Below are 14,995 nucleotides of genomic sequence, written 5' to 3'. Positions count from 1 at the left end.
TGTTGAAATGGAGAAAACTAAATCAAACTGGTTTTCTGCGGGTTTAGCCACATGTTAAAATGAGAGATGCTGATGTAAACCACTGGATCAACCACACAGAGTGTAACGTCATCAATGCACATGATAGATAGATTGCAGAGTCTCTGCTGCTCTTACCTCAGCCCGTATAAGACAGTGCCATCTGGGTGCAGTCGGATCATACGGTTTTTTACTGTCACACCATGAAGAAAGGACTTCTTGTCATTAAGGAAGTAGGTGTCAGGGAGCCACAGCTGGTCTGCTACACGGTTGTCCAGAGTCAGGTTTAGGTTCAGCTCACTATAGGCCAAACGCTTATCTCGCCAGCTCTGCTGGAAATACATTGTGATGGTGTAGTCCTGGGGAGATGGGAAAACTTGTATGAAGTCACAGACAAGAAAAAACAATTTAGAAAAGAAAATGCTTTTCTATTTTGTGTTGATCCTATTGTTTCCTGCCAGTGGCTGATGAAGCTAGACACAGAGATTGACCTCTTCAAAAACAGTAAACATGGTTTATCAAACTGAGAGGAACTTATGAGCAGATCACAGGAAAAAAGAAAAGGTTTACAAATGATATCAGGCATAAAAACACAGTTAAATGATAGAACCATAAAGTATTTGGAAAACAAGAACAATGTGCAACATACAAAAAGACGACAAAATTAAAAAAAACTTGATTCAGTGCTTTACCATGAAGAAGTGGAAAAAAGAAGAAAAGGCAACTTTGATAAGACTATGTCAGCAACAAATAAATGCATCCACAACCAGCCTTTCCATGCAATAAGGGAAACTAAACTACTCAGCATTTGTGGAATAAGACATGGGCAGCAAACCAACAAATACAGCTGTACTAGTGCTCCTGCACAATACTGTATCTAACAGGAAAAGCACTCAAGTGAAGGTATAATGTCTGCAGGCTAATACATCACTGCCCCTGTAGTCAAAGCACTGGACTGTTCACAGTGCGAGTCATGAGAAGCACTTATCAGTGTCACTGACTTCATGCAAAACCTCTGCAGTTGCAAATGATGCAAAGAGATTTAAATATTGTGTCGACCAGTTTCAGGCACGCTGCCTCACACCTTCAATATAATAAAAATTAATTTATTGGCTGTCGTGCTAAATGTCGTCAGTGTTTCTCCTTTCTTTTTTTTTTATCAATTACTGACCTTGATACTTTGATGATATTGTTATTGAATTAGAAAGTCATTTTTATTTTAACAGTTCAAATGATGTGTTCAGCCACACTTCACATGTTTGAGCAGTATCAACATTATAAGACACCTTGTGTCCCTTATGTCCTGATTCATTATTAATCATACAGTGTGTTGAAATGAAAAATGTCACCTGTCAACAAATGAATGAACACCAAGCTCTTAATTAGCACTCAGCCATAATACCGATAAACAAATCAATCAACTCTGTCATCGTAGTTTTATCATTAACAATGAACTATTTCAAATACAGTAGGGGAAAGGCAAAAAAATATTCGAAAGTTGACATTTTACCTGTTTTCGTTGAATCTTTACGTGTAATTTCTAACATCTGATCTCTCATCATATTTAAAGCAAACATCAGTAGTGTGTATTGTCATTGAGAACCTAATACACTAATTAGATTCTGCTAGATTCCCACTCTGCATCTTCTGTGTATAAATGTCGGGAGAAATGTGGGAGGAGTGAGCTGCACTCTGAGTGACTGAGACGCTGAGTGAAATAAAGAGAGTGCTAATAGACAGAGTGACGTCATCGCTTTCCCTGCTGCCATATTGCCTTCCTCACTCCTCAGCCTGTATTTCTGACTGCTACCAAATCTGTGCCGCACACCAGAAGAGCATGTGCTGCATTTCTTGCAAAACAGTGAAGGGATATTGTCACTGAATTTACAATAGTTCTGGACAAAAAGAGAAAAAAACTAACAAATACACTTTTATGTTTATTGTGTGAGCCAAGGGTTTAATTTAGTAAAAACATGTGATATACTTTGCCCGCCGACAAAGATCAAACCAGTCTGAGCTGCTTTCAAACATGCATTGAACTCAGGATATTCTCCTGTAATTTTCTTGAGGGCCTGTATGTCAGAACGCAGATGTCCAAGTCGGTTGCTGCGGAGTTTTTCACGACAACCCCCTAGTAAAAACTCAGGATTATGTCCGAGTGAGAATACAGCAGGACGTGTTAATGATGTTTTTAACACTTGACAGAAAACTGAAAAGAATAAAAATGATAAAAAATATCTCAGGAAGTGCCTGAGAAGAGGAATCATACCACCAACAAGGTGTCTACTTGGAAAGACAACAAGATTCGAGAGCGTTTGGTGATATGAGCCAACTCAGGTGTCAATGTGCCGTAAACTACGTTATGTCCTTCAAGCTGCACCATCCCTCGCCTGAACACTCGGGAGATTGTGTTGTTGTGAACGCACTGTGCGTTGTGCGGGCATTTTCTAAAGTACATGTCTGAAAAATGGTTTGAGAAATACAACTTGCAGCGTTTGGGGATAGGGATCATATATTCGTCAGGCAAGCTGAAAGGAGGTGTGTGACGAATGCAGCACGATAGTCAGTAGTAGAGTCGGCAGAGAGAAGCCTCCAGTGTGTGGACACATTTGAGACAAAACAAATGAGGCCTATCAGTACGAAAAAAGAAAAAAAAACATGAGACCAAAACTTACCATGTTTACTTCTGAGATGGAGTCGATGCTTGCTATGTTGATGCTCATTCCTACGATGACTGGAGGACCTGAAGGAGCACACAAAAAAAACACATGTCAACACATGAGTAAAAATAGGATTAGATGTGTTGTAGTTAGAAAGCTCTTAAGTGTGCACCAAGCAAAGTAATAGAGCCGGAGTACTGATAATGGAAATTTATGTGGATTTCCCTTGCAACTGGTCAAAATTTAATGACAGGTTTAATAAATCAGCTCATTTTAATGTCTTAAAGACGACGCTGAACATCTGCGGAGAGAAAAAAGGCAGAGGGAGGAGAAAAACAAAACCGGAGGGAATATAGGGAAGCAGAATAGAGAAGATATAGCCTGAAATTAGAATGAGTAAAGTGATGTTAACTGCTTAAAAGCTGATGCAAGCATCGCGGGGCACAGCTAATGTGTCGTTTATCAGAAGAGTGGTGATAGTTTAATTTCAAAAGACTGGGACTGTGTGAAGAAAAAAAAAGAACAATTTGATTGCAGTGACTGTCGAGTGAGTTCTCTTAGTTGGGATTACACTTTGTGCCTTGGTTGAAAAGAACAGTGAGGGTCAGACAAGAATAACTGCAAACTGGATATGAGCATAAACTGAAGATAACACACATGCCCTGTAGGATAGGAGCAACTGAAGATAACACGTATGCAGGTGTTTTTTTTAATGGCTGATCTCTACAAGAGAACAACTGAGACTGAGTGTCAGTGGGTGGATACCAAACCGCCACTACAACAGTCCCAGCAGGAGTCAATGAGCCACTCAGGGAGCTGGACGTCCCAGATCCCTTCACCTGGATTCGTTCCGTTGGGTTACACATAATCTTAAACCCGTTTCTGCTGGTTAAAAAAACACCTGCTAACATCTGGCTTTTGTCTGCGATGGAAATGGATACAATCTGCATTCACTCTCTGGTCTAATGACTCGGTTTCAATTGGCTGTAGCTCCGATCGACAGTGATGGAAACACGACACCTGGGTGAAGGTGTTATTTGGCAAAACCGTGAGGTGAGAGAGATTCTGTTTGCATGCTGTTAGCGTTTGTGACATCAAACATGAAGCACTGGCCAGAATGAACAGAAAGGCAAATTCCTCTACAGGCAATACAAAAATTAGTGGATTAGTGGATTTTCCCACATTTGGAGTCAAAGAGGAACTCAAGAAAAAAATTGGCCCCTATTGGACTTAACTGAACAAACTAAATTGGGTGTAAGTGTAGAGGAAATTTAAGAAAAAAACTACCAAATCATTTGAAATAACTTTTTTCCTCTTTGTTTACTCACGCGCTTTAGTTTTGTTTGCTTATTATCCTCCTTATAGAGCCAAGAACATAGATATATAGATATAAAGATGTATAGATAAATGATCTATTGAGTCCATCACTTAATGACCAGTGGCTACACTGCTAACTTACTTTAATTCAAACTAAATTCTTAAACACAGTAAATACAGTATTTTAAGTTCTGAACTCAGGTTTACACTTAAAATTATTTGATAATGATATATGGTGCAAGACTCAAACCTATGCATTCCGCACGTTGCTATCAGCGCTGCAATATCTCCAGTTTAAAGATGGTGCACAAGGTGCCAGTGACACAGCGGATTTAAATCTGTTTCTGCTTCTCAGACACTGTACGTGAAGCAGGAAGTTGAGATCAGTTACTCTGAGAAATTTATGAAACAACACTGAGAAAAATGCACTCATCCACACTAATTTCTGGGCTAGCGGTTCATGTAAAGGAAGGAGAAGAGCAAACCGTGCCTCATTTACATGATTACGGTACACGCTGCTTACATGTACACTAAACACTTAGCGCACTTCAATATTCAGACAACTTTAGGTTTACAAGGATTATCCATTCACAGGGCCTGAGCACTCACAGTCGCGGAAGCCGGTTTGTCAACGGCTTCAGACCATATGATGTCAACAGAGAGCGAGATAAACACGCACAAAAAATGTCTAGATTTCTCAAAAAAATTGGATTTAGCTCCAGAAAATCCTGATTTAGTGGTCTCCATTTATGTTGTGTGTTCAAGTGAGGAAAGTAGTTTGCTTCTGAGAAGTAAAAGAAAATCTGATTTAACTCAGTAGAGTACATTCTTCCAACAGTCCCTTTATGAAAACACATTTAAATTCACAAGATCCAGTTTTTGATTTGGTCCTGCAACAAATTGCACAACTTAATCAATATCAGTCCCCTAAAAATACTTGATTTTTCAAGAAAGTAAAAACAATTTCAGTCAAAATTTTACGAGTACTTCCTTGGGTCATGTCCCAGCCCTCTACAAAATTCCATGGAAATCGTTTCAGTAGTTTTTGCGTAATCCTGCTAACAAACAAACACACACAGATGACATCATAACCTCCGTGGCGGCGGTGATGAAATAAGCAGAAGCAAAATGCATACTTAACATCTGTGCGTACAATATAGTTAAAATAATTGCCATGATAAATGACCATTTACTAGGGTATTCCCTCAGCCTTGAGCTCACCCAGAGTTTATTCATTTTGTTGGTGTCAGCGCTTTTCAGATTAGGTTTTATCCAAACAAACTCTGGAATATTTTGCATCGCACTGCAACCACAGTTTCTCTCTGGCCAACACAGACGGGGAACGCTGAAGAAGCTCGATGCAGAACTGCAGGGGACTCGAGTGCTGTACACCCCAGCCGCTCACCTCGTGTCGACAATGATTCACAGTTTTTTATTATTGCAAATTCTTCTCATTCTACACAGTTTTGGTCCTTAACAGCTTCCCCATTTCCCCTTCCTCTTCAGTCAGAACTATCAGAGCAGGAAATATGAATTGCTGACGCAGAAGCAGCAGAAGCAGCAGAAACAGCTCAGTGATTGGCTCATGTGGCGGTGCTGAATCAGTACATCCACACAGTGTTCCATGGTAGTATAGTGAAAATTCCATTAGCATAAGGGTCATAAACAACACAGAAAACAGCTCCACTACAGTATGTACTTTACTGCATGTCATCAAATTCAAGAGGGACAGAACCTATGGAGCCGTGATTGCGGTGCAGTTTATGTGTATTTGAATTTTTCTTTTTTTTCCCCGTCTTCTCTCTCGGTTGCTTCGTTTCCCCGGGTCCTTTTCACTGACTTTCACAAATTAAGAATAAAACAGAAGACGCTGGGAACGATAAAAGTGCTCCAGTTAGGTTGTGCGTCCTATTTGCATTTGAACATCAGCTTATGTCACTTGTACACAGCCTCACTCCCTATACGCAACACTTTTTGTACAGCGTGACTGCCGGCATCGGTGAGGTATATCACAGAGTGCTCACAAAGCCTTACATATATTTGCGAGGTATAATTAGCACCGTGTCACACTGGAGTCAGCGTTTCTTAATTTCTGTAACAATGTGATATCGTTTGCACGATTGATGCGAAAACAGCAGGATGAGGTACAGACAGTTATGGACCACTGTGACTCACACAGGACCGGGTGATTCATTCCCACACTCAGCTGAAGCACGTACTGCACGGCATCACCAAACAGACAGAGTAATGAAAAAAAATAATTAAATCAACGTCTTCTTTAACCAGACCAGATCTGCAACTTTCAAACAGTCACAGCGATGTCCGTGGGTTGCAGACGTGCACAGTGCAGAGCCCATGGAAACTGATGAGTTATTAAAATTCCTAATATAACCCTAGTATGTCCAAATACCATCCACACCCTGAAATAAAGATGAGCTGCACTTTACCCTCACTAACTATAATGTTTATCACTGTAATAACGGCACGGATCCGCTGATCCACTAATTCATTTCATTTTCAGTGATTTAGAGCACGGAGCCCATTGTATATCCGGTTGTATAAAATGAGTAATGAGCACGATTTCAAACATTTTTCACAAGCCTGTCATCGTGCGGAGTGTATTCCCACCCTCTGAAACGGATAGAGCTGAATGGAAGCATAATAGGATGTGAGCACCTCCCCACACACAATCTGCAGTCGTAAAGCACACTGACCCGGAGCGACGGTGAAGCCAAGGTTATCGTGGAATAAGGCTCGGAACATATTTTTCAACAAACGTTTGCATACTCCAACAGGCTCCGAGCGGCCTCCTGCAGGGCGCGCTGCCAGGGTCGGATCCTGCATCGCACCCTGTGCACTCCTCAGTCTGTGTCTGCACCAGAACTATTCTCCATAAATCCCACCGCACGACATGATGAAGAGTCTCTCACCTTAAGCACCGTGCCAGTGAATGCACATTTAAAAAAAAAAACCCTCACCACACTTACATCAAACATATTAATGCATGAACCCATCTGGTAGTTATTGTGATGCAGCTTGAAAATGAAATAGTATTGGCACACACGCATGTGTTAAACACCACCTGGGCTCCAAAAAATTGTGGAATGCTTGGTAAACCCCGTGGCAGCTGTGTGATGAGCAGTTAATGCAGAGGTTAACAAATGGACACGGTGCAAGTTAGTTCTCGACAAATAAATCATTTACCACTAGTGTCCGTTCTGCCTGTTTGGAACGGGTTTAACTGCAGTGAAGATTTTTATTGTCAATGTTTTTCCTAAAATGAAACTGACTGTGTGTGGTTTATGTCAACGTTTGAATGATTTACTTAACTGGTAATATGTTTTCAAAGATCGCATGTCCAATATTTCCGAGGTCTCCCTAATTTGGCTTGATATAAAGCATGGCAGCGGAAATATTAAATGTTGTGCTTTAACCAAAATGGAGTGATTCTATGAATGTTGCTGCAGTGACAGATGTCAGTACCCGACACCCCTGAATGGTGGAATAAAAGTAATCAAATTATCGAAATGATCTGGTGGTGATTTTGACCCACGGTGTGACCCGGTTGGGGACCACTGCTGTTCATCCGAGGACTACATCCGCAGACTGAAGGCACACTGTCCCGCCCCCACTGTCACTTGTGTCCAGATCGCACCACACTCGAGACTGCTGGATCCCCTGGACTGTTAACAATACACATGTAAAGTGTGAAGTCGATAAGATTAAAGGTTTCCCGAGATACGTGTTCCACATACAGACAGACATTTGTCGGGAAATAGAAGCCAGATAAATGAGCCGACCTTTGTGAGCTTTGCTCCCAACGGAGCTGTGTACTATCCTGTGCTATCCCCATGATGCTGAGGCATTAGCGTCAGGAAATACCTCTGCAGCCTGAAGGCAGGCCGCCACGATTGTACTCATCTAAGACATCACAGAGAAATAAAGAGACGTAAAAGATTTCTACTGTAAAACTCTGTTGGAATGGACAATGACGATAACATCAGATAATGAAGAGAAACTTAAAGCTAAAATTAAATCTATTACTACTGTTTCCATAGAACCTGATTCATCTACTGTAAATGGCTCAAACATCGCTTTTTGCGATGGGTCCCTTCCCGGAGATGTTGGTTAATTGTGATGTTTCCCCTTCAAATTCTGGTGGTAAAATATTAACCACGCAGCAACCCACTTGACTGAAAAGGCCCATCTATCCTCTCTCTCTTGTATCCTGTAATCCTATTTCCCCACCCCCCACCCCCACCGCTCACACTACCACTGAACGCCCCGAAGCTTTGTCATATTCCCCGGCCCATCTCCCATCTCCTTTCTAAAAAAAAAAAGAGAAGAAAACACAGGAAAATGTAGGGCCATTTCCTATTGCACTTTGTGAAGGCAACCAGTAAAAGTTTTCCCTCGAGATGTCAAAGTACATTCGTTCACAAGATGAAAACAGAACGCACTGAACGTCTCCCTCTCGCTCTCTCCCTGCATATGTTGACCCTGCTTTAGTGATACAGGAGCACTCACCTTGTCACCACAGCGTTCTCAAAATAAAACCTGACCTGCACTCGCACTTTCAAAATCGGTGAGAAGAATGACACTTATCTAAAAACAACTTTAAATAAAACATCTTGAAATAATTCTTTCGGTGTTAAAAAAAAATAATAAAAACACATTGCTTTATTTGTATCCACTGAATAGGTTTTTTAATTTTTTTAAAACAATACTAATACTGAAGAGCAAAGGGCCTGAATACAGTCGTATAATAAACTGTAGTTTTCTAGTTTATTAAAGGTTGAATTTTGTGAAACAAAAGAAAAGAGTGAGTGAAAGACATCCCGAAGTCCTGAGGCAAATATTTTGAACATATCAATCTTTTCACTAGCTGTGGTTTGCTGTTGTGTGTATTCTGTATCTGGTGCATTAAAACAGACGAGATAAAGAAACAACATGCACTGATCTTGATTGAATTGCAGGACCCCCCCCCCCCGAAAAACAGGGGCTAGGTCATCCATCCATCCAGGTCCGACACATAGAGAAAAACCTTTTTAGAGTTTCAAATGAACCTAAGCGGCATGTCTTCTGACTTTAGGAGGAAGTCAGACTTCCCTGGAGAAAACCCACGCCATCACAGAACACGCCAACTCCACACAGAACAACCGCCTTCAGGGGGTTGCACGTATATTTTTTGTGGAGGGGTGGAGCATGACTCAAGGAAGACCCCATTGCAGTTTGGAATAAATACCCGATAAATGGGTGGATCCAGGGATTTAGTTTCTATCTGACACGATAGGGCGTTAATAAGAGAGATTATGCATCAGGTTAGAAGCTGAAACATTTCTATTTTACATTCGATCTCCCTCTTTTTCAATTTCTGCTCCACTAGGTAATTGACAATAAATAACTAGGGAGATGGTGAATGTGGTAAGAATTATCATCTACAGCACTATGGGGTTAAAGTGAGGGCAGCTGTGGTGTCGGAATGAATGCCGAGTCTTCTGGGTTGATATGGGCCTAGCTCCTCTCATTTTAATGGGAAATACCCCCTTATTAATATTTACATACCTGCACAGTGAGACTAAATGCTGGAACATTTACATGATATGGTGCCTCAGTGGTGCTGCCCGTCTGATGATCCCTGGGAAAGCTCCTCGTGATTACATCATTCTCACAACACCTCGGCTGTGTGTGAACTGTTGGCCTGGATCGCGGCTCAAGGAATTATTAGCAATCACGATCGCTGCTGTGTTGAAAAAGCAGCCGGTCATGCATCTCGCCGCGCTTATCATTTTCTCACTCCTTGTTGACAGTTTCTTTTTTTTCCTATTCAGCCGAGCTGTCCCCCTCCTTTACTTATTATCTGTGTATATGCCGTCCTCTCAGCTCCAACAATGTGTCGCCACGTTCGGCTTCCAGTCTGACGGTCTTATCTCGCCTCGGGGCAAACAAGCTAAACTGATTTAGAGGGCGGCGAGGCTGCTCTATTTAATGTTTTCTTTGGTAATGGCATTTCATTTCAAAACAATATACGTCCGGTGCAGGGGAACGGTCGTAAGTTTTAAAGACGTATCCTGACTTCCAGGGAGGGTGGATGTGTCACTGAGGGTGCAGCCTCTGGCAGCACGGGAGCAGCTGACTCGTAATAGGGGTTTTCTAAGGGCACGGTCACACATACGCGAAAAAGTCAAAGTTCACCAAAGTTGAGAAGACATGCTGCGATTCGCCTCGCCACGGGGAAGCCAATGTTTTATTCGCCTCCTTGCTCGCACTGATTGGAAGTGAACAGGAGGGGAAGGTTCAACGCTAAAACATTCCCGTATGTGTGACCCGACCTTAATTTGGGCTGACCTGTTACAAGTCTGGACATTAGATATTCAACATCTTCAAATCACAAGGCACGTGTGAGTGTTGCAGAAATTTATAAAAGCGCTTAAGGAACCATTCGATGTTTGACTGTAAACAGAATTCACTGCCTTTAAAGACAACATCAGTCGTAGGCACCAGCGCTGCCAGATGTTTGATAATTATAGTATTTGTAGAATCTTTTTGCCTTTGTATGATGTACAATCAATAGGCTAATACCAAAATGAATAATAATTAAAAATTATTTAATCTTTTAGTGACAGTGGTAGGAGTTTCAGCAATCAGCATTGTAAAAATATTGACCCTATGTCTGAGTTTATGCTTTTTTTACTTATCGTGTGACGTCCTTCCATTCATCTAAACATTTGCTTTGTATTTGATGAAAGTATTATTTATTTATCGATAGTTGACATATTGTCTACGTATTGTTTTCTTGGAATTTCCCTCCAAAATAAGAGAATTTTAAACCTCTGGTACGATAAGAATGTTACACTGGGTTGTCGTACTAATGTTGATCTCCATAGTCCGTCACTTAGTTTTTTTTTCTGCATCAGGTTGATGCAAAATGTAATTGAATGCACTAAGGCCTACCAAAAAAACAAACATTGATAGCTGCAACTTGTTCAAAATTGAAAAGCTAGAATTTTACTTTCTTTACTGGCATTAGCATCAATTCTCTGGTTTCCAGGTAGATTTTAAATACTTGTTTTTAAAGCCACAAATGGACTGGCAGCATCTTATCTTTCAGGTTTTCTATCGGGTTCTTCTGCTCGCTGAGGTCAGTGAACAAACCCGATCAAACTGCAAAAAATACAGTGAAGAAGGTTTCTGTACTTATAGACACCAAAAAAGTCTCCTGTTGACTCGTTTGAAAAACGGTTTGAACCTTATATTTATAATCTTGCTTTAATAAACTCAAGCATGTCTTTTGATTTAGTGTTATATTTGTTTAACCCTTTTTCTCATACGTTTTATTGTTAAACATCGTACGTAAAGCACTTTGAGCTGCATTTGATTCAATAACATAAATAAAGTTTATTAGTTTATAACATATTAATATTAACACTGTTACCACCAGCCTTGTGAAATGTAATCTGCATTTTGGATACTTGCTTGTGATGTGAGTATGGGTATCTATGTACCAGGGACTGTTCAAAAGAGTAGGAACAAAGAAACTCAGGTTTGCGTAAATCCTCCATCAGACGATGAATGTTAAATATATTACATCGACATAAAGCGTACGTGTGCATGTGACTGAGGCTCAGAGGGACACGGAGACAGCACGCAGAGAGAGGGAGACCTTTTCAACACACCCGTTAACCCCACGGCACGTCTGTAAACCAAATAAATGTGCATTGCAAAAGAAATAAAAAAGAACAAAGAACAAAGAACAAAACAAAAAGGATTGATCAGTCTGATATCTGAACGCGACCACAAGAGGGCAACATAAGGATGCCCACCCCCCCACAATCTCCATTCTCCACTGCTTATAAATTGGATATTTTAATAAATGAGGCAGAATAAATTACCAGCCAACAGGTGCTGAGATTAGGAGCCGAGTTAACTCTTCTGGCAGATCTGGGTTGATTCTGTACTGTTGCCAAGGAAAATGAGTTTCCAGCTGATGAGTCGACGTCTCGGTGCACAGCGCACAGCGTCGTCACAGGAAATCTGATTAAAGAGGCCCCTTAAGGAGGCTCCACAGTCAAACATATGGTTTGTATAGGAGTGTGCATAGAAAAGAGAGGCACCGTGCGTTTTCCGCGCAACGGTGAAATCTTTCATGATGTTTGTATCTCATGTAAATGTGGAGTTTAAATATTCATCATGCCACACCTTACAGTCCAGAGAGGACACACATCAAACTGGAAACATTTCATTAAAATCCAGGATAGCGTTGTCATACTAATCCACAGATCCTGTCAGTCGCAAAGCCCCTGAAAAACAAATTTTCAGGACAGCAAAGAAAATACCACTCTGCCTCTTATATAAAAACTCAGATAATCAACCCATTGCCTAGCAACAGAGGGTTCCATAGCAACTGTGCAGCATTTTCCCTACAGTACTGCAAGAGAAGCATGATGATTTATCCAGTCGAGTCTGTGTTTGGTTTTGCTTTCAATGGCCACCGCGCTCACGAAGCCCCTTTCGCAAAAATAAATGTTAAAAAAAAGGAACAATACGTCGGGTCGCGCTGAAATTCTTTCCTCCGTGTTTAACACAAAAGTATCATTAATTATTTCCATCTTGGCAGAGAGCAGCAGAATCAAGGGTGGAAAATCCTCACAAAGCCAAAGCTAATGAGACCGAAACGTATGATCGACATCGACTGTGAACGAGTACAGGAGGAGCCGGGATGACACCTTCAAATTCAACAAACAGTGTTTGTGGCAGGCCAAACGAATTCAACACCAGCATTGTTCTGCTGTTGGGGTTATCACGTCTGAGTTTTGTGATCACTCATAACAACGCAGCTACCTTTGTCTCGGATGAAGTGATTCTAAAGTTTAGAGGGGGGTTTGGTGCAGTCAAAAACAAACATAAATAACAATAAAACAGCTTGCAAATTACACTTTGCTGCATATGTACTGATGAAATCCTTACAAAACTAAATAGGCCATGTTTGTTGTCAGGATGTTATTAACATTCATTAGGTACATGAACACAGCATACCCCAACATAGGGCGGGCTAATGCTGTAGCCTACATAAAACAAGGCATTCACCGTAATAATGAATATATTTCATCTAAAGGCTGGTGGAATAAAATAGAACTCGTGATTACCACTGTCTCATCAGTAATATCTGTCTAAAAGTATGTAAAGCTTCTGAACTATATTAAAGGAACTCGTTGGAGAACACTGAGAGGGAGGCGGGTCTACAGTTCTGATGCTTTATTATGCCACAAGGTAGTGAACGTGGATGTTGCTTTTATGAATGAATCTATTTAGGTCACTACGGGGAACTACTGTGTTGGCCGAATTTATTCATGCTGCACCCTCAAGACCTGAAACATCCCCACGTTCTCACAAAACCAGAGTAGGGAACTGCACGATTCAGAAATTCGCAAAACACACTTTGATATCAACTTCACCTTTAAAATAACAAACAATAGGTTTAATGGCAGTTTCGGGCCATTACCACGGATGCACAGTGATGAATGTGGTTCGCTGTGACCTGAGACAACTGGCAATTTATAATATAATACATTTTCTATAGGTTACATGCCCCTGCTCAAGGTTGTGGGCAGCTGGAGCCTATATCCCAGCATGCATTGGGTGCAGTGGACAGGCCGCTCGTCTATCACAGGGATAACTCACGTACAGACAGGCAATTTAGAGTTTCCATGATTACCTATGGCCTAACGTCTTTGGACTGTGGGAGGAAACTGGAGCACTCAGGGGAAACTCACACGGACATGAACATGCAAACTCCAAAAAGGAAGATTCCACTTTGGAACAGATTGGAGCCCAGACCTTCTTGCCAAACACTGAGCCACCATGCTCATACATAACATACAAGAAGTGTTTAAAAAAAAAGTTGAATAAGTTGCCTTCAACAAACAACACTTCTTTAGGCTGATACATTACGTCTCCGCTCATCTTTAACTTTTGGAAACCACTTTCAAAATTCTTGCTTTGTATGTGGTACTGATGTTAATAGCCAAAATAAAGTATTTCAAACAAAATGCAGCTATAGAAAAAAACCTATTCTGCTCATGATGAACAACAATATATTCACTAAGGTTTTAGATCCACTAATTTTAGCACTCCCTGTGTGTCAAAATGGAAGACACCATGCACAAAAGACCTTGTATGCTTTTTATTTAATCATGCAATTTGATGTGTGTCTATTGGAGACAACAAAAAACAGGCAAGTTAATTAATCAGGTGACTGTTCGATTGCTGAGGCCAGGCAACATAATTTAGATTGCTATAATTCAAGATCACAGAAAGTGCAACTTAACTTAAATGTGTCAAATTAGCCGTGCGTATTGTGTGCTGCATGCAGCGCGACATTGTCCTACATGAATGTGTTAATTAATGCAGGACAATGTGTCTTTTAACTAATGACTAGCTGGCATTAGCTGAAATAACCATGTTAGCTAACCATAGAATAGGTGTGAGGCTGTGTATAAAGATGGACGAGATGATTTCTCCCAAAAAGTGAAGCTTAATTGTCTCACTCACCACCTGGTGGCTGACTGCAGATCATGTTATTAACACTTGCCTTTTCCATGTTAGTGGATGGGACATGGACCAAACCAAAAAGTCAAAGTGTATGTTCAATTTACTTTTCTTTTGAGTTAATTATTTCAATTACTTATTGAATGTTAACGAAAACAACAATATTTCAGTCCTGTCTGTCTCCACCTTCAACACTCATTTCTCATTTTGTTTATACCTGTGTGTTACGTTTAATTAAAACTTGACCATATCAATAACATATTAATTACATCTGCCAAGGAGGTTATATTTTCACCCCTGTCCCTTTGTTTTTTGTTTGTTAGCTTAATATCGGCAGGATTGCGAAAAAACACTACATCGCAGATTCCCACTAAACTTGGTGGAAGGATGGGACTCGGGCCGAGAAAGAACCCATTACATTTTGGGGTAGATCTGGACAAAAGGGCAGATCC

General features: G+C 40.8%; 1 protein-coding gene across 2 annotated transcripts in view; it reads right to left on the bottom strand.

Moving 5' to 3' along the window:
• The window catches only part of gabrb4 (gamma-aminobutyric acid type A receptor subunit beta4), a 60,404-nt gene that overhangs the window by 25,379 nt on the left and 20,030 nt on the right, over positions 1–14,995 (bottom strand). For both annotated transcript variants that reach the window (XM_035179588.2, XM_035179589.2), the window contains exons 3-4: positions 2,694–2,761; positions 157–377 (exon numbers count right to left, since the gene is read on the bottom strand). In XM_035179588.2, coding sequence (XP_035035479.1) covers positions 157–377; positions 2,694–2,761 — 289 coding nt within the window. The remainder of the gene's footprint in view (positions 1–156; positions 378–2,693; positions 2,762–14,995) is intronic.

The sequence above is a fragment of the Hippoglossus stenolepis genome, chromosome 15 (assembly GCF_022539355.2).
Source record: "Hippoglossus stenolepis isolate QCI-W04-F060 chromosome 15, HSTE1.2, whole genome shotgun sequence".
In the NCBI taxonomy this organism is placed as follows: Eukaryota; Metazoa; Chordata; class Actinopteri; order Pleuronectiformes; family Pleuronectidae; genus Hippoglossus; species Hippoglossus stenolepis.
The sequence above is the reverse complement of the archived record's forward strand: the minus strand, read 5'-3'. Positions and strand labels throughout refer to the sequence as shown.